Source organism: Ischnura elegans, chromosome 10 (genome assembly GCF_921293095.1).
Source record: "Ischnura elegans chromosome 10, ioIscEleg1.1, whole genome shotgun sequence".
NCBI classification, from domain to species: Eukaryota; Metazoa; Arthropoda; class Insecta; order Odonata; family Coenagrionidae; genus Ischnura; species Ischnura elegans.
Window position 1 is genome coordinate 71,030,236 of NC_060255.1, and position 24,685 is coordinate 71,054,920.

General features: G+C 34.8%; 2 protein-coding genes across 5 annotated transcripts; one reads left to right on the forward strand and one right to left on the reverse strand.

Moving 5' to 3' along the window:
* Positions 1 to 563: 563 nt before the first annotated feature.
* LOC124166528 (WD repeat-containing protein 74) lies at positions 564 to 8,767 on the reverse strand. Its single transcript, XM_046544071.1, has 7 exons — positions 8,648 to 8,767; positions 8,332 to 8,566; positions 6,461 to 6,674; positions 5,522 to 5,623; positions 3,731 to 3,828; positions 2,963 to 3,164; positions 564 to 983 (listed from the first exon to the last, which is right to left on the reverse strand). The coding sequence occupies exons 1-7, from the start codon at positions 8,718 to 8,720 to the stop codon at positions 672 to 674; spliced, it is 1,236 nt and encodes a 411-aa protein (XP_046400027.1). The 5' UTR covers positions 8,721 to 8,767; the 3' UTR covers positions 564 to 671.
* Positions 8,768 to 8,801: 34 nt separating this feature from the next.
* Positions 8,802 to 24,165, forward strand: LOC124166529 (actin-related protein 2). 4 transcript variants are annotated; one of them, XM_046544072.1, is made up of 11 exons: positions 8,802 to 8,945; positions 9,201 to 9,311; positions 9,436 to 9,450; positions 9,777 to 9,794; positions 9,967 to 10,046; positions 10,890 to 11,025; positions 11,981 to 12,190; positions 14,011 to 14,160; positions 16,757 to 16,850; positions 18,702 to 18,886; positions 22,110 to 24,165. In XM_046544072.1, exons 1-11 carry the CDS (start codon positions 8,898 to 8,900, stop codon positions 22,278 to 22,280), a joined length of 1,218 nt encoding a protein of 405 aa, XP_046400028.1. In that variant the 5' UTR covers positions 8,802 to 8,897; the 3' UTR covers positions 22,281 to 24,165. The 4 variants fall into 4 exon arrangements, with proteins under 4 accessions (XP_046400028.1, XP_046400030.1, XP_046400029.1 ...); XM_046544074.1 differs by lacking the exon at positions 9,777 to 9,794; XM_046544073.1 differs by lacking the exon at positions 9,436 to 9,450.
* Positions 24,166 to 24,685: the final 520 nt, after the last annotated feature.

Consider the following 24,685-nt stretch of genomic DNA (forward strand, 5'->3'; position numbering starts at 1 on the left):
TCCTCTAAGACATTCATGTATCAGACAGATCAAATCATTTCCATTAATATATCAGAGTTTGAATCAGCCATATTGCAAAGCTAGTTCATAGTCTGTAAGTTCTATGAGGGGAAAAAACAAATGGGGGGAAGTGGGGACAGTTCATTTCAGGTGGCCTGAAATAATTAACATTTGTTCTCTGAAACTAAAACCAGGATTCAAGACCAGCAAGTTTGAATGTTTTGCATCAATTATTAAAGGCTTGCAGGTATCTTCGGATTCATTAGGGATTAGAGGATAAGAAATACGATTGTTGCTATCAGTTACCCTTACAATGAGGATTTGACTCACAATATGTACAAGTGAAGAAATATAATTTCTGATTCATCTGAAGACCTGAGAATTATTTTGCGCTTCCTATCATGAAAGTATAAGCAGCAGTACAGAGGTGAAGTAAATTTATGATGCATCAATCTCCTCACCAAAGATAAGAAGAGCTACGGTTATCTCTTTTGATATCAGCATGGAAGCATAGGAAAATTCAGTTAAGTAAATCATGCAAGAATAAATCCAATAACCAAATGTTTAAAAAATACAATAACAGAATGTCTTATTTATTAATTGATAAAAATGAAAATCGAGCATATAAATAGGTAACAATGTTACTTAATGCAAATAACATCAATTCCTTTCTATATTACTTCTTTTTGTTTCTTTTTTTTCTTCAGGGGAGGAAATTGTGTCTTTTCTAGTTTCCTTTTACTTAGACATTTTGAGTCTATGGATTTAATACTCTTCGATTTCGAACTCTTGCGTGTTGCTGCTGAATCCATTTCATTAAAAATCAAGTCCATTTCTTTAGCAGCTTCTTTCTCATCTTGAGGATCATTTGGAATAAGTAACTCCTCCACCTCATCATTTTCATAGCTCTTTTCTATTTTAACCTCCTTCAATGAGAAGTCTGATCGCATCAGCACACAGTTTAGCTTTGATTTGAGGTACACCTGAAAAAGGACAAAACAAGAAAGGTCAATTAAATAGTACATCAGGATTAGTTTAACCTTAAAAAAAATCACCTAAAATATGTGTACATATGTAGGTACATGTATAACTCTTAAGTAAAGAAGTCTAATTCATTGTAATATTTCCTTGTCCTTGTGGAAGTTGAAAGTTGAATAGCATTTTATATTTTAATTATCATCAACCATTTAACCTTGCTGAGAAATGATATCATTAAATTGTTGTCTCATTGCCAAGCAATGGGATTTTATAGTTTTCATGTCAAATAAAGGCTAACACAGAAAATGCTAGTTATTTGAGATTTAAAATGCAGTTTATAAGGCAGCTATTCGTTCGCTTGTTCATTGATATGCTAATGTGCTATTACTTATACAATAATCTTGAATTACTTAACATGGTCGCCATCATCATCTTACTGTAATTGGGCGAATTAAGGTTGTTTGGAGGGGAGGAAGGTTTTATTACTTTCAACAGCACCTTGATAAGCAATACCCCTCAGGGATAAAAATCTGAGGTCTGGCATTTGCAGACAAGAAAATTCAAGACATTCATCATTTATTTCAAAACATTATTTGATAATCAAGTGAAAGAAAAATTTTCCTCGTAAAGCCCCCTTAAAGATTAGCATCTTACAAATTTTCCAGAAATTTAGAGAGATCACCAGCAAACCCATACTGGTCTACTCCCAAGGCCTTCGCCAGTAAATATTTTTGGGGGGGTTTATGGAAAAGTAGACAAACATAAAATTATTTTTATAAGATAAATAAAATAGCGTAAACGGTTAAATATACATATTTATTATAAGCCCTTAAAGGATAATATAAAAATATTATTATAAAATTGAATTTAGCCTTGAATGCAGCGACCAAATGAATTAACTCCTCAGTGTCGATGTCAATTCTGCGGTCCCTCAGGAGGCTCATAAGTCACTCACAGCACTATTATTTCACACACTGAACTACAACTACACACACTGCACCTACAAATTCGCTTAGATAATTATTGACTTAAGTCGCATTGGACTACTAGATGTCCCTGTGCCGCTATATAATATCTTCGTGTGAGCACCAAGCGAGGATAAAGTATCTATTTAATTTTTTTCATTTCGGGTGGGGGGGATCAATCCCCCTTGATCCCTCCCCTGGCTACGGCCATGTCTACTCCTTAGCGATTGTGGAGAAAATCAGATCTTGTTGCCACTCACTCATTACTAATTTCATAATTCTCACTTAATCTTGGTTTAGTACTAATGCTACACACAATTATAAAGGCAAAATCTAGGCTATAATTTTTCCCAAATTTTCTACGCAGAAATTGTCCCCCCAGCAAGAATGACCTGATTCTAGAAATTTTCAAAGTTTCTTTGATTGCTTGGCCATAAACTATTTTTTAAAAATTAAATTCTTCCTGAATTGAAATCCTATCTACCTGGTGCTCTCTCAATCATATAATTTTGCTGTATGTAACGATCAACAATTAAATTGACAGACCTTCTATGCTACAAACTGTAAATTTCCACATCTCTTCCAGAAAGCCAAAAACTGTCCCCAATTTCAATCACAACTAGATTGTAGAATTGTACAAGACAAACTAAAATTAATTGGCTATGAATATTTCCCTGTTTCCTAGTTTTAACTTTTCCAACTCAACAGTGAGTATTTAAAAACATGTACGAGTGAATTGATAATGCTATGGATATAGGCATTTTGTATTTTTAATACATTCAATACTAAGAGTTTCTAATCTTTTTCATATCTTATTTTAAAACATCATTTTGAGGCAAAACTTCTCCTTGCTTGCTAATTTGAAAGACTTTGTTTTACTGCTACTCATGACACTTAGTTCTACTGCTCGCTGAAAGCTGATATTTCATTCATAGGTGAAAAATGGGGACATAAATAAAGACTGTATTATCAAATTTTACAGGAAAGACTATGAAATTCAATGAAAAACCATAACTTACCTTATGCAGAAGGGCTTTGGTGTTCAAATTATGCAAGCGCAAGAAGCGGTCCAAACTAACAGACAAGATGTAAGGGTCTGTGGGATGGCAAGCAATATCACGAATTCCTCCAACAAATCCTTTGTAATGATGCATTTGAAGTCCTTTCCCTCGTAGATCCACCAACATCATGAGTCCAGTTCCACTTCCAACCACAATGTGGCTAACAATAAACATTTGTAAGTGTATTAAAAAATAACAAAAAAGGCAAAAATTGTCCACAACATTGCCTCATTACTAACAATAAGTCCTATAAGATTCTAAAATTTGTAATGGACTGAAGGGGTACATTAGAAATATTACTTAGGAACACATTTGAATTAAATAATTTTCAATGATTGTCTTGAGTATAAGATAAAATTACTTACTTAAAATTGCTTAGAACTTAATACATTGTGTATATAAAGATGAGAAGAAATGGAAAAATTCCTTTTTTAATTTTTTTAAAGGATTGAATTTCTCATAAAAAATGGAAAAAAATATTCATTCATTTCTATCTTTGCAAACACCACACTCTTTCGCTTAAATACTGAACAAAAACAATGAATGATGGGATCCCAACATATTGACAAGAACATCAGAGTAAAGTATAACTGATAATGTAATCCATGAAAATCTAAAAGTAAGGGCAACATTACTGATAGAAAATTACATAACTTTTTCATAAAAAGTCGATTTTAAAGTTAAACAAAGATTTTTATGGGCTATAAGAAGTAAAAAAATACTGACTTCTCCTTGTTGCAGGCAGATATAGTTGTTAACGCCTGCTCAGGAATTTCCATATTCAAAACAGGTCGTCTTTGAGCCTTTGGATCATACAGTCTAAGCTGTGAAAGACAAAGCAATTGCTTTATAAGTAGGAGAAAATTGGTATCAAAGAGGTAAACTAAAGTTACCCACTAAGAACCTATGATTAAAGTAAAAAGAGCCATTTAAGTTTTTCTCTAGATCAAATTAGGCTAGGCAGATAGGAAATATTCCAAAAATTAATTACTATTACCTAAAATAACTTCAAAATATAGGATTCAATTTGAATGGTTTTTAAAAATTACTGTTTACAATAATAACACACAGTTATTAAAAAAACAGACGGATTGAATCCTATATCTCAAGGTTACTACATATAATAGGTTAGTATTAAAGAGAATTGTACAATAATTTTCTCACTCACTTATATAAATATCTTTAGAATTTGCTAATTGTCTAGTAAAGTTTGGCCTAGAAAAGAGCTTACTGGACTTACTGACATTTATGAGTGACTGATGATTAAACTGACTGAAACCAGTGATTGAAAAAAAAACATAATCCAACACCTTAACAACCAAACTTTCACACTCATGGCTCAAATAAGCAGTTAGCAAGCTATGTGATTAATACAGTTTGGGTTTCCAATCTGTCTGGTCCTGTACTTTTTAGTGTGCTCACGCAACACCTGTGTCTTCAAAGAGAGTGCTGTTGGGAGAGTGTTAATTATTGGTTTAACCTGGTTTCAACTAGAAAGCTTTGTGCCTATCAATTTTAGCAATAAAAAATTTGAATCCGTACTGGTAAAAAATAAATTCCACAGCCATTTTTTAAGTGAAAAATTCTTAGCACTTATGGGGTGCGGTCAAATATATAAGCTAAAGTTTCTTGGATAAAGAAATATTTTTAACAGAGGGTACTGCACTTAAAAAACTAAATATTGAAATTAGCTGTGTTAGGACTCACTCTTCTTTACATTTGGTGCTCATTACTAATCTTGGAATCTTATGGAGGTGAAACGTTAACTGCAGAAATTTATTGTTTGTCACCCAAAAGCTCTATAGGTGACTCATGCAAGCAGCTTGGCTCAAAAGTTAGGAAGCAGGTATACAGGTTGCATGAAAAAGAGGTCTACCAGTGTGAAGGGGAGGGGAAAGAGACTCAATTTAAAAAATCCTCTTCCCACTGTTCTCAGGAAACTTAATACATACATACTTTTTCTCATTGTAAGTGGACCTTTCTCAAGCTAAGGAGCTCTGAGCTCTTTCCCTTTCAACTCCCCATCCCATTTATAACTTTTTATGGGAAAACTATTTTCTTGCATGACTTGCTCAAATGATGTCAGAAATACATTGTGTTTGGTCTGATTCTTTTTGAATCAAAAGCATATTACTAATACTTAACCCAATAAAGGTACAACAAGTCATGTTTAGACATCTTTGGGCCCAAAAGGTGACTTATGTAACAGTTGGTCTCCATAAACAAGGCACACTGAAGCAGGTAGGCTGAAAAAGGTCCTTTTGGCAAGAAAGGGGGAGAGATGTTTATAACATGTTTCCATTGTTCTCATGTAACTTGATATTTTCCTTCTAAGTCACAACTTTCACGAGAAAATTCACACTACGGTTCTGTCATATTTTGCTTCAGTGCTAGTTTCATTCCCACTCATGCAACGGATTTACAAGTACAGCTTTTATCGTGCATAAAGAATGGAATTTTTCAATGTTCAAAAAATCTGAAATGATTTTATGTGTATCACAATCAGGGGGTACTCACATGGCCATATCGGGAACATGTGACTACCTTCTGACTTCCAGGCAGGAAGGCCATGTCTGAAACCCAAATTGGCACCCGTAACTGCAGATGATTGTGTGGTACCTGAAAATCAGTAGATAACATTACAGCCAGATCCATACATTATGCCAGGTATCAGTGTTCTTAGGTCACCTGTCTATATTTTCTAGATAAAACTGAGGATATATTTCCATTAAAGGAAAAAGATTACCTTATGGCAAAATTTAACTCAAACTGGTGTGTAAGTCAGATTATTTTCAAGTTCCTAAATCTTAAATATATGCCATAACGTTTTAAAATAAAAGAGCCTGGTATGAAAATTCAGCCTTACATTACCCAGATATACTCAATATAACTCAAATATATTCCTGATAACTTCAGGCTTTACTTTGTGAAACCTCTCCATATTGGAAATAAAGAAATAAAAACTTTGTAAGGTTCACTGTTGTTTGAATTTGAATGGAACCATAAATAATTACAGACAAACAATGAGGATAAGTTTCATCCATAAAAAATAAAAAATATCTCTGAATGAAAAAATTGCACATAATATAATATTTTAGAAGGATATTTGTTGATGGAGAAATGATTTTTTACCCCACTATATTTTTTTCCTTATCAGAGAAATCCTTAAAACAGTTGTTTTTCAAATATATATAAATCCTTAAATTGACCACTAACCAGCAATGCAGCAAACAATTGGTCACAAGAGAACAGAACTCATTCTAAAATATAAAAGAATTTGGTTCCAATTTCATGGAGTAGAAGTTACTAATACCAAATCATCCAGGAGTACAGTAGTTTCAGCCAATTAAACTGAACCACTTCAAGTAAGACTCACTATTTAGCACTAATCATAGCACAATTTGAAACATACAAAAACAATTAAAATTTTGAGATAAAAATATAAACAAAACTTACATTTTTTGCCCTAAATACACACTTTTCCTTGGCTTCCAAGTTCCATAGACTTAGGTCAGATTCTTTACCACCAACTGCAATTATTTCTCTGTCATAAGAGCTGTGACGCATTCTTTCTAAGCAAGGTCCTGTTTTAATTGTTTCTTCAAGTTTAGCTGATTCCCCATCTGACCACAAACTTACTTCTCCCGATTCCACAGCAGTCACAATTGACCTGAAAGAATACCAACATCACAGTCACACACAGCATTCACCATGTACTTCATAAATACAAAAAAAATACATAGAAGTAGTATCATATGGGCACATTCACAACTGTAGTGACATAAATAAATATCAAAATGAATGAGTTTTTATAAAGCCTTCATAGACTCCTTCAGTAATATATAAGGCCTTGAGAAAACCGCAAGTCTATTTTACGAAAAAATTCTAGTTCAACAGCAATTGTATAAAGATGAACAAGCTCTTTTAAGGCTTTAAAGCTCATGCTTCTTTGAGTAAATCTCTAGCAGGCCCCTAGTCATACGTTCATCTTCCCTGAAATAAAACTTATCCCTATTTATTCATTCTTGAAGGGACCACCAGTATCAACTCTAAACATTGTTTTGGCCCCAATGCAGAGCTTTACCTTTGTGATGAGAGGCAATATCACCTGCTTGTACACACCAGGAATACTCGTTAAATTCAACTAGGCGACTTTGGCATTTCAGGTTTGCCTTTCTCTATCTTTCACGCACACTTGGGCTAATCATGCAGAACAACAACTTTAGGTTATACGTATTGATATTGGTAGGGGGGGCAAGATAAATGTATAGTTAGATTAACTCACCAAAATAAGTATGTATAACCAAAGGTATTCCAATTTGAAATATAAACAAATAACATTATAATCGACAAAGTATCACCTAAAGAATTCCCTTGTGCATTATTCATTTAATGAATTCAGAGTACAGGACTTTATTTTTTCTTTACTTTCCCCATTTAGGGGAGAGCATTGGAGAAGTGTGGGGCCCTCACGCCTCCCCCTTCTAAATGTTCCTAATAGACATATAGGATATATACCATACCAAGAGAAGGCAAAAAATGACAGCTGCATGATGACTAGGTGCCCCAATCGACCTAGTGAAATGGATGTATTGAGAGATAGGTAGGTTCAATTTCTTAATAAATTGGGATTTGCTGAATTAATGAATATAATTACAATTTGGACCAATTTCGTGGAGTAGAAATCACTAATACCAAAGTATCCAGGATTCCGCTCAATAAGTCCTTCCTTTATTTGCCATAAATATGATTCAAAATGACATAACGACCTAAATGAAACTACATCTAGATCAGGGAGATGCTAGGATTAGATTTATGTATCCAAACGGTACGGAATATTATCTTTTTATGACCACTTGATATTTGACGATTCCCATTTCAAAATATATTGTGTTATCCGGGACATCGAAGGTCAACAACAAAGCAGGCAATATCAAATTTCAGTAGGGTGCCAAAAATTGATAAATGAGAAATGGAGTAATTTATAGCTAATTTTAACTCTGAAATATCTCTAGATAACCAGTTGCATAAATTTCTATTCTCAGACCGGCAAATAAAGATATAATTTTAATATCTTTTTCCTGTGTTTCGAAGTAGAATAATTTATCAACACGCCATATAAATGGTATCTCACGACTAATACAGTAATTTCCCCCTAAGATTTTCAACGCATGTTAAAAAAGAACTTTTCCTCTCTTTTCAATGATAACAGCCATAATTTTGATACACAGTAACTTGTGATTGAAGTTGTGGACATTTAACTTATTTTTTACCAGCTTTTCGAATAAGAAGAGCGATAGAACATTTTATTCAAAACATAAACTTACTTGTTGCACCTTGATACTCCTCGAATGGTACCCTCACCGCACTTTGTGTTGAGGCTCGATGTAAAAGCGAGATGTTCAGAATCATAAACTTTAACAACTTGATTGGCTAATCCCAACAATATTTCCTTTTCTTCGGAATCTCCCCAACCGATCGCCGAGATTTCATCTTCGCGAGGATTTAAATTCAATCCATTGAGATTCTTCTCTATGGCCACATTTTCGCAGAGTTTCACTCCTGCGAAAGAAAAAGGACACTGAAAATTAAATCAATTATTACACAGAAAGATTGTGTCATCGTATCAGTCTCCATTCTAACCTTTAAGTATTCCTGTCTTTGCCCCGACAAACACATTCAAATCACTTTTGTAAGACATGTTCTTCGCGCACATGTCCTTTCATAACACAAATGATAACATTGCGGGTGATATTTGTCAACTTTATTTTTTTATCGGCAAATGAAGGCTTGTCTGACGTCATTTCCTTTCAAGAGCGGAAGTGGAATACTTAGCTCCTGTGGGAGGTGCCGGTGGAGTTCATCGAAGTAGTAAATATATTAATAATTACAAATGGATAACCAAGGGCGGAAAGTAATAGTTTGTGACAACGGTACAGGGGTAAGCCATTTCAGAAATTTATCTAACTATCTACATATATGCGCTACTTTTAGTACTAGGGTGTGATATCCATGACTCATAAATTTGACAGATAAGCTTGGTAATATAGCTTATGTTTTTTTGTTTTAAAGAAGTGAAAAAGGTCCCTATAAGTTTTGAAATCTATTTTTAAGGATATTTGTGTTGTTTAGAGTTTTTCGAATGCATTATTGTCTAGTGAATGGCTTTCTTCAATCATTGCAAATTTGCTTTCAGTTTGTCAAATGTGGATATGCTGGCTCTAATTTTCCTGCTCATATATTTCCTTCTATGGTTGGAAGGCCGATAATTCGAGCTGCTAATAAAATAGGAGACATCGAAGTTAAGGTAGGGTTTTATACTGAAGTGATATGTCAACAACCCCCCAAATTTTAATTGGGCAGTAATGTCCCTATCCGTTGTCCCGTGAAAGTTATTTAAGGAGGTATAGGATATATTTTTCTCATTACAGGATATGTATGTCAAAGTAAGGAAGAATCTACAGTTCTGTAAGCTTAAGCATTTGTGTGATATGTTTAATAAAGCTCATAAATTCTTACCTCGTAGCATGTATGAAGCATATTTTCTCCATAACAGCGTATTTAATTGTTTATAGGCATTGAAGTGTATAAGCCTTGAATATTATCACTCACATTTTATGATTTGTAGCTTTTATTGGCAGTGAATACAGTCGCTGGCTATTAAACCTCCCTTGCTTCACACCTTTTGTGTAGTAGTTGCAACATTGTGTGCTTGCACTTTTATTTGTCTAACCATTCCATGTATTTTTTTTGCTTTCTTGCATTCCTTGAGGAATATGCCAATGTTCCCGTAAGTAATAGACTGGTTCTAATGTTTTAGTGTTGAACTTCCCGGTGGTTTTTTGATCTGTGTAGTTATTGCTGTTCAACGTTTGAGTGTCTGTTTTCTAAGTGGTTTGCATTGAGAGTGAAGAAAAATTCCTACTTATATTTATGCATATATTTTTTTATATTTTACCCAGGACTTAATGGTTGGTGATGAGGCTAGCAAGCTCAGATCCATGTTGGAGGTTAATTACCCAATGGAAAATGGTATTGTCAGGTAATAATTAAGTGACTCTAGTAATTTCATTGCTTACCAAGGTAGCAGTATTTTTAAGCAAACACCGTTTGGTTGTGATAGCTTAAAGACAGGTAAAGGTGTTAAAATTTTGTAGCCTGTTATTTAGAACTTATAAATGTCATTCAAAATCCTGTGTTTTATTGTGTGTGTGAATGTATTCTCTCAGACTTGAATATAGTTACGTATCTCGTTAAGAAAATTAAGTTTGTTTCCTCCGATAAATATATGAAAAATCTTTTTCATTTTCTCAATTTCGCCTGTTATAATTTATAATTTTTTCAATTCATAATTTCTATTTGCTCATGAATTTCATCAATGTGTGGTTTCTTGTCATGTACAAGAAATCTCATTTTTTGTTAGGAAGTAGGGATAGTGCTTCCTCTTTAAACTTATTAGAAATAGCAATGGGAAATGTTAACTGCACTTCAGTTTACTCTCATTATTTTTTTGCTTTATGTGGACCTGATGAGATATTTTACTTTTGAAGCAAAAGTCTTTTAGAACTGTTATTTTGACCTACTTGCTTATGTAATGCTGTTTTTTTTATTGGAGTTGAGGGGATAAAAAGGGAATATATACAAAGGCTTCCATTCCTTTTCTCGTCAAAATTTCAATTTTCGGTTACATTATCTTGTTATAATTCATGGCATTGAATCATTTTGATTGAGGTATCATTGTTTCTAGTTTGTCAGATTTTTTTCCTATGGTTATGATTTTATGTGAATTATTTTTAAAAAGCTGGTTAACATTTTAAAGGTTTGTATAATTACTATCGGTTGTTAGTTCAATGTTTATTGTTTTTCAATAATTCTTTTTACATAGGAACTGGGAGGATATGTGCCATGTGTGGGATTATACCTTTGGCCCAGAGAAGATGGATGTGGATCCGAGAGAGTGCAAAATCCTACTGACTGAACCACCTATGAATCCTACCAAGAACCGGGAGAAAATGATTGAAGTAAGTTATGCTTGAAGTTACACCCCAAGTTTTCACTTGTAAAAAGTGGAACACGGTTTGTGATTGAAAAGCAAAGCTTTAATGATTACAAATTATTAGTAATGACCAGGTACAACCATGGTTTTGATGTAGAATGTCATCTTGTGGTTCAAAATACCTTACAAGCACACACGTATGAACTAGATGGGCGTAAGTTAAACATTTCAAATATATAATCACAAGTGTTAGGGGCAGGTGACCATTTGAATTACTTATTGTGAGTTAGGATAAGGCAATTTGGAAGGGGGAAATGTTTTATGCCTGATTAGTACATACCTTTGTGTTTTGTAACAGATGATGACATTGTACATCAAAGCCGTGATTGTTTAAATAAACTATGTGGAGTTTTTATTTTAATTGCAATGATTAGCAAATGCCATTAAGCTATGCCTGAGACAGCTATTTGAAATGTGGGTTATAAATAATAGGTCATGCTATAATGGATGTCTACCTATTTTTATTCTAGCTATTTTCTGGTTCCATTTAATATTGCCTGAATCATCTGAATGCGTATTGACCTTGTAATAAGCATTGGAAAAACAAGAAAAATGAAAACCACACTACCAGTGGATGGAGAGCCTAACCTAGCTGATGTGCTTCTGTGTCATTATTAAATTCTTTAATTCAATCATGCCCTATGTAGAATATGAGCTCAAATGATCGTCAAAATTATTACTCCCAATACTCATCCCATGTACACAATAAATCTCTGTGTTGTGAAAGTGCAACAAGAGTTGGAAGAAATAATTTTGAAAGCCATTTGAGCTCATTTCTTTTGTGCATTGAAAGGCCATACAGCTCAATTTCCCCCATCATAGAAAATTCAATTATGGTTCAGCTGCATATGTATGAATTGTAATGTGCCTTTGAAATTTATCTTTCCAACTGGCTAAGCTGCTTTTTTTTCTTATTTAAGGTTATGTTTGAGAAGTACTGCTTCTCTGGTGCATACATTGCTATCCAAGCAGTGTTGACTCTTTATGCTCAAGGGCTGCTCAGTGGCGTTGTGGTGGACTCTGGTGATGGTGTCACCCACATCTGTCCCGTGTACGAGGAGTTTGCTCTGCCCCATTTGACACGGAGATTGGATATTGCTGGCCGGGACATTACACGATATCTTATCAAGGTAAAGGTTTTCATGTATGAGTTAGATATGGTCACTTGTGGTTCTTATATCTCAATTTTGCAATTTGATGACTCAATTTTTGTTAGAAAATAAATTTTTTCCCACACTTTCCTTTAGTAAGCTAAATGGTGTGTCAATTGAACTCTATATTATAGCATTTCCCTTCACTCTTTCTTTTCAAATTTTTAATAAGGTGTCAAGTAATCTCTTTGAAACAGCACCCATTTGATCATCAAATCTGCAACAAGAAACAAAGTTATGCTAAAATGATGAATTAGAGACTATGAAATCTCATGCTAGGATTAAATGTAATGGAATCAATCTTGTTATACCCATAATGTGCAAATTATAGTACATAATTGGTGGGGTGTGCGCAGCTGAGGCCTCTGGCTATCAATCAATATGACATTAAATATTATGTTAATGTGGATATGGAAAGTTGGGGAAGGAGGTTAATTTTATGATAACGATAGAATTAATCACAAGTCCTTGACTAATGGGCAGTTTATGCATTGATTCAGTAGAATAGTCTTAACAACTCTTGGGATTGGACATTTTTTTCAGCTTAATGGGAGGAAGTCGTGGCATTTTACTCATTGGAGTTCACATATTAAAGATAATAAAATTTTGAATATAAAATCCCATTGCTCTCTGTATTTTTTAATTTTGACCTTGATACAAAGGTGAAGATTTATTTTGAAGTTTTCCTTGTGATTATTTTGTAACTAAATTTTGCTCCGTTTAGGTGAAGGTGATGATATTTTTATAGATTGTCAAAAACCTGCTGCTGCCCCCCTTGCCCCATTGATTGTTTGCTTTGTACATTCTGTTGAAGGTACTTCTCATAACTGTCTCCGTTTCTTAGTTATTCAACTCAAAAGTTGAATTGGATAGATTGCAGTGAAGAGTTTTTTTTTAAGGCTTACTGTCTTGGAAAAGTTACTTAACAACAAAGTTCTGGAAATTTACCGCTAATAGTTTAATCTCAGAACTTTCAATGCATTTTGTATTTTGTTCAGGTGGTGAAGGTGACCTGAAGATAATTCATAATGTATTGAAACTGGCCGCGGGGTTACAGTATTTTTGGTAATTATCATCATTTATATGATTATAGGGATCACCCCAAACTTAGTTCCAGGTGTGTGAATTTTGCACATCCAGTTCTTTTCCATGGGCCACCTCATTCTTTGATGATTTTATCTGGTGGGTTCACCGGAACCCTTCAGTCAGTTGCCAAAATCTCTACCTACTAGGCTACCACTCTCCCTTCTTAGCCATTGATTCCACTGCTTGTGTTTGTCGGTGTACCCCTTCTTGTCATTTACTTCAATGGCCCAAAGACTTAATTATTTAATACTTATGCCTTCTCCTAACTTGGCATAACTAACAAAGAATGTACTCATCTTAAACATTCTGAGGTTATGCACTGAATAGTAGAGGCCTTCACGTTTTAGAAATCCATCTTACTGATTTGCATTGCATTTTGCAACTGTAGAAACAGCTAAGTTTTTCATTCACAAATCAGTAATTCTGAGGTTAAATTATTGCTATGCATCTTATCACCTCTATCCTGGGTGTCTGTGAACTTTGAAGATTCTTTAGTGAATTATTTGTCTCTGAGAAAGCCAGAACGAAATGGAAAATAACATTTTTTAGCTCCTACAAGACTGAAAAACTTTACACTTGTCTTTTTTATCATTGTAAACCTTACCTTATACTGTTCTCCTCTTGAGTATTGTTCCCACCGCTGAATATAGTCCCCTGAACATCTACACACAATGGTGGTATGTATAATTAGACTGATTATTGTTTTTTTCTAGCTCCTGCTCCTCAGAGGATATGCTTTCAACCATTCTGCTGATTTTGAGACTGTTCGTATCATGAAGGAAAAGCTGTGTTACATTGGCTACAACATTGAAACTGAGCAAAAACTGGCCCTTGAGACGACTGTGTTGGTTGAGCCCTATACTGTAAGTATGAGCTAATGCATGAAGGTTTAGCTCATCTAATTCCTAATTAATCCTCTTAATTACATGTGTAAAATATGCTTGCTTATAAAAATGTTAATTGAATCTTTGGTTCGTGGTTAATCATTTATCAAGGGGGAAACTTCTAAAACATTAGACATATTTGATGAGTTCTAAAGTTGATATTGTGGATCAATAGGAAATAATTGACCAAATATATGAAACGTACAAGTACTTCAGATATTGAATGATAATAAGAATACACGATTGTAAATTTGAAACTTTTTTACTTGTGCATTTGAATGTTTTCAGTATCTAACAAAAATCTATTTCTTTCCTCTGAACATTTGCTACTGTTGATTCTAAAAAAAATTAGTATATTTTAACTCTTTCGCTATGGCTGTCAAAATTTTATAATAGGTATTTATTGAGGAGGTTTTTCATTGCATAATGTCTCAGAAACTGCTTTTCTAAAGGTGTGAAAGAGTTTGGTTTTATGCTTAAAATTAATATCTTTGGTAGTTATAAGATTCCTCTTTAGAAAAATAACTACAAATTGTAATTTGTCCTATAACCCTTAACCAGTGACGTGCGGTCTCGGAGACTGCGATAAATTAAAAGTTCATAAAATGTTGCAGCATCATTTTTATTGCTTAGTTAAATGTTTCTTTAACTGCTTAACTAAAACTTACATTTAATTTCATGCACTCCCAATACAAACCAATTTTACAGTAAAAATTGTTATTTAAAACAGGATAAAAAAAACTGGTGTCAAGAACACTTGAGTTATTATTATCGTGTTTAAGTATCAATATTTTTCCAGGTTTAAAAATGAGGCCTAAAATGTTATTGCTGGAAGGATAAATAATAAGAAACTATGAAATTTTTTTCTGCTTATTCCTTTTCTTGATGCATTCTGCAGGCGGTCAAAATTACATTTTTTTTGCACACATGCTTCTTGCATCGGAAACATAAGGAAGAGGTTTTCTGTTTTTTCATATGGCAGGCACAGTCTATATGTTGTCCCCAGTCTATATGTGTTTCCCAGGCCTTTTTTTTCTTCTTGCAGTAAAAAACTCGATCCTTAGATGTTCTGTCCCCAAATACTTATAAACAGTGGAACCTCGTTAAAGCGAGTACGGGCTATAGCGACACCCCCGCTATTACGATAGATAGCCGATGCACCGTCAATTGACCCTATAATAAGCGTGTTAAAAAATTCGTTTTTACGAGACCCTTTCGGTGTTGGCTCTCGCCATAGCGAGGGTTTCACCGCCGGAAGACTTTCATCAAGACTCCTTAACCTCTGTAATTGCTAGCGATCTGTTAGAAATGAAGTTAATGGAGTGCTCAGTCTCAAATTTATGTGGTAAACTGTCGTTCGATAAATACAATGATTGACGAAACAATGCTTTGCATGATTTTTATTCAGTGCGGCGCTTATAAATTGTTTGAATAGTTAGTCGTTATTTGAGTAAGGAAATTTAGTGATGCAAAAAAACATCGCCTTTCATCTGGATTTTTGCTTACGTTTATCGGATAGATGTTTATCTGTCGCCGCACCACTCCTGTTCCTGTATATCTGTTCGCAACAGGTATATTGGCTATTATTTGCTCCACCTCCAGTAAAGCGACAATTCGCTATAGCGAGTGTTTATTAGTGCACCGTGGGGTGTCGTTATATCGAGGTTGCACTGTATAAAGTGAGACGACTGCCAAAAGATAGTCACAAATGAATGTTGCACCCCTGAAATTTCATGCGCCCACACGTGTGGGCACGCAAAATTTCGGGGTTCCATTGGTTCCTAATTACAAAATACATTTTATGCATACTACCTGCTTGGGGTAAGAGAAATTTAACACTTTTTTATTTTAATTATTATAACATTATAAAAATTTTAACATTTAAAGCATAAAATGGGTGATACATTCAATGTAAATCAGATGTTATTTGTTTTGCGTTCACCTTCAAAAACGATTTGGAATATGTAGTCATTTATTCTTACGTAATGTATTTAAGAAAAATTTAGTACTTAATTATCCACGTTGTGCAACTAAAATGCTTCTTTAGAAATCATTAATTATTTTTGTACTTGATAAATCACTAAGAAATGTTTTTAACAACTTATTTAATCATTGTCACTAGTATTATGTTCATTGATTTTCCAATTTAGTGATGTGTGGTCTCACAGATCACGAATCGAATTTAGTTGCAAATTTGCAAAAATAAATAGAAAGAATGTTAAATTTTAGGAGTGCTATGCCCTTATAATACAAAAATATGAAGCTAACGAGAATTATAGATATTTTAAAATAGTAATTTTGAAATCCTAATTTTAGAAACGCAGTGGTCTCTCAGACCACACATCATCGGTTAAGGGTTAACCATAGTATTTCTTATGGTTCCACTGGTTGTTCGTACTTTCTGGTTTGTACTGGTACTTCCTTTTCATGGTATGCTTTTACATATTCATGCCAGCCTAGTCCTTTTTATGGTGTGGATTTGTGAAACGAATCAAGCACATATTTAATATTCATCTTATTTTTTCCATTTTCATAATTGAAAGTTATATAAAACTCAATATTATTCCTTCCTCAGCTTCCCGATGGCCGCATAATAAAAGTAGGTGGTGAAAGATTTGAAGCTCCTGAAGCCCTATTCCAGCCCCACTTAATCAATGTTGAGGGCCAAGGTAGGTGTTTATGTTCTATTTTATTCTTTAATGCTGATATAGAAACTGTTATTTATAAACTTGAAGGGACCCTAATTTCTTATTTTTGGGAGTCACAAGGTTAATAATGGTGTGGTTACCTTCAGTGGCGTAGCCAGGGGGGTTCCTCGCTACAACCCCCTTAATTAATGGTCTTAATTAAGGCCATTGCTGCCTTTAGGCTAGTAGTAAACCTTTACAAGCCATTCTAGTTTAGTTTAGGTGGAGTTCACCCAAAGGTGAAAAACTTAATGTCAGAACCAGAAACTAGGGAAAATTTAAGTAAGCATAGCAGATACCAAGGGGTCTATGCTCGAAACCGCTCAACTTATCTGAGCAAGCGAGTGATGCTGTCGAACGGTATCCCGAGTCAAGTGGAGATCAGTATGCTTGAGATGAAGTCAGCCGCGTGTGACATAGGTCGCTTGAGTGACACAAAGGGTGAGTGGCAACGTCGCAGAAACGAGCGCTCGAGAAGTAAACAGCAGCTAATATCAAACAGCGTCTCTGACAAATGAGACTCCGAAAATGCCTTAGGGTACTCGGCAGCCTGGAAAGAAGTTAAAAAGTGTTGATCACTGTTTTTTGAGATATTTACGATGTTTAATTACACTGCAGACTCAATTTCTTACTCCAGTTGGTGCGATGTGGCTTGTGTTTGGAGATTTTTCTGTTTTTCTATCGGATTTTTTCTAGCCTAAGTAAATAGGCGTTTATATTCAAGGGCAAGTCGAGGAGTCTCGACCGCTCGACTGTCCATGCTCGGCTGGAGTCGTGCACGGAACAGTTGCATTTGTTTCTAAGGAGCTTTTGCATACCAAATGGCCAGAGCACTTGGCTCCATACCACGTGACTCACGCACGACAATGAAGTCGTGCACGATTAAAATTTCGAGCATAGCCCCCCAAATTGGATTGGAATCTGGTCTAAGTTATGCTAAAATGATAAATACTTAAGGAAGTATTTCATCCTATTCTAGGATTTAATGGAATGGAATAAATGGTGACCCTTTTTATGTGCTGATATGATTAATGAAAGTATCAAAGTTATATCAATCTCATATTGCATTAACAATTATTTAAGAGTGAATGTGGGACTTTACGGAGTAAGGTTAATTGTATTAAGATGACAAGAGTGATCTATAGGAGATTTTCAGTTAAAACTGTTTGCCCAGCCTTTACACAATACAATTAAATTTACATGAATTACCTGAAGGATATTGACTGTTCCTTGAAATAATGAGGCATAATTATGAACTTGGTGTCATTAAGGGAGGATTGTTGGCAATCTGTGAAGAGAATTCTTATTATTTGGTTGTCTGTGCCGTGTGTTATGCATCCTTATTGGGAATGGGGTCAGCTGTGCTTAAAATTTGACTGCGAATGCTATCAATGATAAATGTTGCCTAGTGGCTAATTGTGTAATATTTTGTGATTCTTTGTATGCAATTTGCCTATTTCATAATCTGCAATTAGGAAGTATTCAGTGAAACTACATGTTAATTTGAATTTCCCTTTTCTTGAACAGTAAAGCAAAGTTTTTTAGTTTTACTAGTGTGGCTACAGATGGTAGGCTGTTTCTTGATGGCATCAATCTTGTTGTTAGCTATATTTTGAATCATTGAAGTGATATTTATTGTCTATGGGTAATTATGTCTGACAGCCCATAGTAATGGCTGTTTTTGAAATATGTACTAGGGGATAATATTAAAGTATTCATTTGACCTTTTTGTGTCTAGCAGAACTCATGTATTTTAACTCATTTTTTTGTAATTTTATAAGTGTAGCATTTTATTTTGTCTTCTATATATATCATGTGTTTTCTCTTTCATAGGTATTGCTGAGCTGGTGTTCAACACAATTCAAGCTGCTGACATTGATATGAGATCAGAATTATATAAGCACATTGTATTATCTGGGGGTTCTACAATGTATCCTGGATTACCAAGTCGGCTAGAGAGAGAAATCAAACAGCTGTATTTGGAAAGAGTGTTGAAGAATGATATAGATAAGTTATCTGTAAGTTTGCATATTTTAAATCTAATTTTTACTTCATTTTTGGAAAGAGTATAAGGCATGTTACATGTAAACCTTCCTTTGGATTGGAAGGGGGACTATATTTATATTTCTCCCATCTTTATGTATGTGTCACTACATAGTAGTATTTTCCTTTTCTTTGCATCCAGAATCGTTTATAATTTGGCAGTCAATGTGGAATTACTACGGAAGGGTTTTTAAAAATCCTCATGCCATTTTTTGTTTTCCATAACCTAGTGTCTGTATTTAAAAAAAGAACTTAAATTTTAAGCAATTATAATGCATCTAAACAATGGGTACTATTTATGCATTTCTTGAATGGTTAGCATTGAACTCATAATTTAATGGTTCTCTGTAGAGTTCCCCTAATTACTTTTTATTTTATAGAGAGCAGTATTTCCACTTAAAATCCCATCCTTGAAGTACATGGTTTTAGTAACTGCTTTTATTTCTCATAGAAGTCCCCTTGAACTCTAATTAAGGTGCGTTCAATTCGGGAGAAAATTCATAGAAACTGTAATGTTGGACCCTGGTGTAATTTATAGCTACAGCAGAAGTCCATTGAGAAGTATGGGAAAAAGTATACAGTGGAACCCCGATTTATCGTTCCCGCATTGATCGTTTTCCCGCATTCATCGTTCGCCGCTCCTGGTCCCAAATTAAGTTCCATAAAGACAATGTAATTTTTTCCTGCATCTATCGTTCCCCGAAGTATCGTTTTCCCGCATTGATCGTTTGAAGATCGCGATCCCGTCGTATAATTTTCCCGCATTCATCGTTTGATAAAAATGAGACAAAGAGTTTACAACGTGTTATTTATGGCTAATAACGACAGACACATAGTTTGAATCTTCCCCAGGAGATTGAAATGCGATAGGGAGAAGCTGAGTGCCGTGGGATAGTTACTTTAGCGCATTTCCCAAGATCCGGTATCCCCCATCATTCAGCACTCGCCTCCTCTCCTCCTCCTCCTCCCCCGGCTTTCCTCTTCTCCGAAATAAAAAAGGTCCCAGCTCGAACAGGGATCGTATTACGACGACCCAGCTTCGAAAGAAATCTCGACTTTTTTTTTAGCCGACTCGCTTCAAAGATCCCCACCTCTGGAGGTCAACTGCTGCATGAATCACCGATTAGCCCTAAATGTGTGTAAAAATGAATTTCTGCAATTGGTATTATACTTTTATTAGATTGAGATATTAGTGATATGCACGTAATTCAAAAAAGAATGATACCAAACACGACGTATTTCTAACGTTATTTAAGCATTTTAAGCAAGGAAATAGTTGGAATAATACGATGGTGATTTCTGGAGAGTATTGATATCCTCGCAGCTGATAGTGAGCTTCAGGGCTGTTGATGCGTTTTTTTTTTCGAAAACGGTGTCTGGTTACAATTTCCGAGTTATGCTACAAGTCTCACTTGTCTGAGGTGCTAACGAAGCGATGTCTTCTCAGGATATTTTGCTTCTCCCTACTAGCAATCTGAATTCATCTGCTCATCTAGAGCTACGCTACTTATTGTTAGAAATGAGTGGGTAAGTTGCCTTCTCTATAGGATAAAAAAATTTGCGCAGTCTTATGATCATGCTTCACCCTCTGCAGTAAGCTCTGCTTACGCCATACGCGATATCATTAGTGCCGAACTTCACCTCGTACGAGTGGTTCCGTACTTTCCAGGGTGGGTTGACTTAAAACCAGTGAGTGTTTTCTGTGTGGGTTCAATAGAGTCCGGTTTCATTTTTATTAGTTTTATTCTTATTCGTCTTCGGACCATGACCCTCCCGAAGACACAAGTGAGGACTTTAAAAGATGGACTGAAAATAATTGAAGACGAAGAAAAGAATCCGAGCTAGAAATGCGTGAATATTACAGCACGCCTCGGTATGTCCGCTAGTACATGACGGCAGGGGTGGGGGTAGGGCGAGATCCCTGGTGAAAACAAGAAGTGGGATGAAGCTGAGGGTCAGTTGGGCGTGCCGCTGACGATTAACGCCACATTGCCGCAATCATATTAAAAATTTAATTGCAAGAAAGGAACATTTCAAATAATAAACTATTTTTGGCCTTCTTGATCCATCTCATAACCAATCACTGCGACGGCGAAATCAGTTGTTTGAGGCATAACACGCACACTTCTCTCGTAAATACGTGTGCTTGAAATGGCATTTGTTGGATAAGAATTTTTACAGTGGAATAGCAGTGAAATTTCCGAGTGGAGTGAAACATTTTTTAGCAAGGCGTTCCTTTCAAGGCAAAAAGTTCCTTAAGGATATATGAAAGAGATATAATCCGAATCAACAATATGACCTAAGTGTTTCGATAAAGTAATAATATTCCTGTAATCAGCTAAAATCTTTTTGAATTCATTAATGAATGTCATAATTCGCAAAAATTCAGCGTTTCCTGGGACATAGGCAACCCGGACATACATTCCCGCATTGATCGTTTTCCCGCATTCATCGTTTTTTTTCATTCATCCCCCTGAAAAACAATAAATCGAGGTTCCACTGTATATGTAGTACATATATTCTTTTTATATAGATAGTAAAAAGTATGAAGTGATGGATTTAATGAGACATATATATCATTGTGAATATTAAATTTGGTTTACTGCCTTAATTATTGGTTATTTCCTCATGAAATTCAGATGGCTCTACTGTCAGTGAGGCAAAAGGTGGACTATTGTAAACCCATTTGAATACGCATTGGGTTACAACACATTTAGTGGATAACTGGAAAATCCTCTTTTATTATTTTTTGCTGAGATGAATCAGCGTAACAAAGAGATTATTGTTCAATATAATAGAGTTGCTTTGCAAATTCGTAGATACTCGGTATTTAGTGTAAATGCTGACTGGTTACAGAAATTGTTAATTTTAAGTGTGTAGATTATGCCCACTTGTAAGTTGAGAAAGGGTTGTGAAGACTTTAGTCTATACTAAAAGTTGTGGCATCGAGATCTCAAGACTTCATCTGACAATAATCTAATTTGATTTGTGTTTTGAAACTATGCTGATGAATTTCAAATGCAGCAATGTCCCTCTTGTGTGTACTGCACTGTGAACAAACTTGGTCCGCATGAAAAAACTTTGCTGTCTGTGGCATTTTAATCGCAGTATTTTTGTAAAAGTTTAGACTAGTGATGATTGGATCTTGAACTTGACTATATCTTAACTGATCTTTGTTTATTTGTTTTTTTTTTGCAGAAATTCAAAATAAGAATTGAAGATCCGCCTCGAAGGAAAGATATGGTTTTCATTGGAGGTGCTGTTCTAGCGGAAGTAATGAAGGATCGTGACACTTTTTGGATGACACGGGAGGAATACCAAGAGAAAGGGGTAGGAGTGCTCAAGAAACTGGGAGCTAGAGCCAGCTAGAAGTGGTTGTATTTGGTTGTTAGGGGTCTGCCACGGTGGTCATGCAGAAACAGTGGAGAAGCACAAACTATCTGTCAGCCCGTTGCACTTGTTGATTGCAGTTGTACATAATAGGTGTCCATTTTTGCTCCAAAAACCAGTTAGCATGCCAACTTAATAGGAGGCCATTCAAAATACCCACTGGGAACACACCAATTTGAGCATGATTGTGACTTGCCTTTCAATACCTAGTGATGGGAGTTGGATAGGGCTTCCTGTCTTGCGTGTTGCTGTGGTGGAATATTTTCCTAAGAATCCTCCTGCATCACGGAGTTCATATTCCATTGCAATCAAAGCCACAACAAGCCTTCCAGAGAGCATTAGCAAAATACAAAAGGATTGATAAAGTTTACATTGATTTGTTGATTGCTTGAGATGGCTCATGAGCAACCATGATGGTTGGCTTTTGGAATGGGCGGTGCACAGTGCTTCTTCTGTGAGTTCATGTTATTGCCTGTTAATTTTGTGAGCTGTTGTGATACTCTTGGCTCAAGCATTTGGGATTGTATCCCAGGTTGTTGAGTCATGTGTGCTGGATGATCACTTGGCCAGTTGAAATCCCTCATTTGTTGATAACATTTTTGTCTTTGATAGCCTTGAAGAATCTTCTCCTTGGCTCCAAATTCACCAAATGATGAATAGATCTCTAGTTGAAATTCTTCCAATTTTCTTCCAAAAAGTTTCCTTTATTTTATTGCCGTAAAATCAAATTTGGCTCAGAAAGGTATCTTGGAAGAGTTTGTCTTGTACATTTTTAAAGCATGCAACGTTTTTTTAAGAACAAAGAGTATTTATTCTTACCCTGCAGTTTTTGTATGCCTAGAATTTTGATTATTTTAGTTTGTGTAATTGAATTTCTGGTAAGGATACAAAAACATACGGGTGTGTGTGCATTTATCCATGAAGTCTAACTACTGTTTTATTTTAATGGTCCTATAATTACAGCTGGATATCCTTTATTACATTATATGGTGCAATATCACTTGAAGCATTAGTTCTTGTTATTCTATGGAATTTCTTTCAGTTCAAGTACACTTCTCTTTTCCCATTCATTTCTTTTTAATTTGATACCTAATTACATATTTTAATCTACCCTGGGTTAGGATCATGATTGTTTTACCATGGCTAAAGACACATTTTTTTGTAAGATACATGTTTTAACACCTCGAAACATGCAATTGTGTTTTATGAAGATAAAAATCATAAAGGTTTTTGATTTATTAACAACGTGTTATGATGGCAGATGTGTATCATGGAATATTTTTGTTCATTGGGTGTGTCTCTGAAGCAGAAGATTTCATGATTGCTCGCATTGTTGTCTAATTTTAATACATTAAGTAGTAGTCATTATAAATTCATTAACTTCTGCCATTGAATTATTGCATACCCATTGTGTGTTATTATTATTTTTCTTGAAAATATATATTCTGTGTGTGCCAGTGGTTGTAAGTTGTGAGTGCACTTTGTTGACTTGTACATTTAATTCTAATGAGAGCCAAAAATATTATTGATAGCTTATCTATGGGGGTAGTGAAACCTCAATTTTATGGTAAGCCATTTTTAGTTTGTTTACTTTTGTGACGAAATACGTGAAGTCCGGTCTCTTCCCTAAAAATCTCTAATGTATAATTATTTGTGCTTTTTCCTTTCTTTGTGTCTCTTGATTGGTTCTCCTTGTACTAATAATTCATGATTCTTATGGGGCCAATTGCTTTATTGCTATTACTTCCCAGTAATTTTTTTTTTGTTATGAAGGATAAGATAAATGTCTGGAATGCTTAAGAGCCAAGACTGTCAATTTAATTGAATATTAATAAAACACATGTAAATAAAATTCTTCCCAATATTAAATGATTTTCTATGTAGTTTTGACAATGCCAGGAGGTAGAACTTGCGCTTGTTGGTTAAGGCCACTAAATATTTATGGTGATACGTGTGTGATTTGGCGAAGAATTATTGTACAACTACGTGCAACCCTGCTAGCAGCCTCAATTGGCATGTGGTAAGTGTATTAGAGCGCCACTCATTTACGAAAATAAAGAAAAGAGAAGATGTGGATTGGAGAGACTTTTGTACCGAGTCTCATTGAGCATGTATTTATTTTTTTTTCGGGAAAAAATGAATTCCTGCACTTATGCATTTGACAAACTATCTCTATTGTTTTATCGTCTCTATCAAATTTAGAAAGATAGTGAGATTAAAAGTTAATTTTCTTCTTGGCGCTCAGAAAGATGTCAATTCTTACTCACCTATTATTAGTCTTTTATGGCAGTATGTGATATAATATCTTAATTGTACAAGTACTTAGTACAGGAAAGGTAGTTATTGATGATATTGATATTAATCTTCTCAGCACCTTGGTAGTA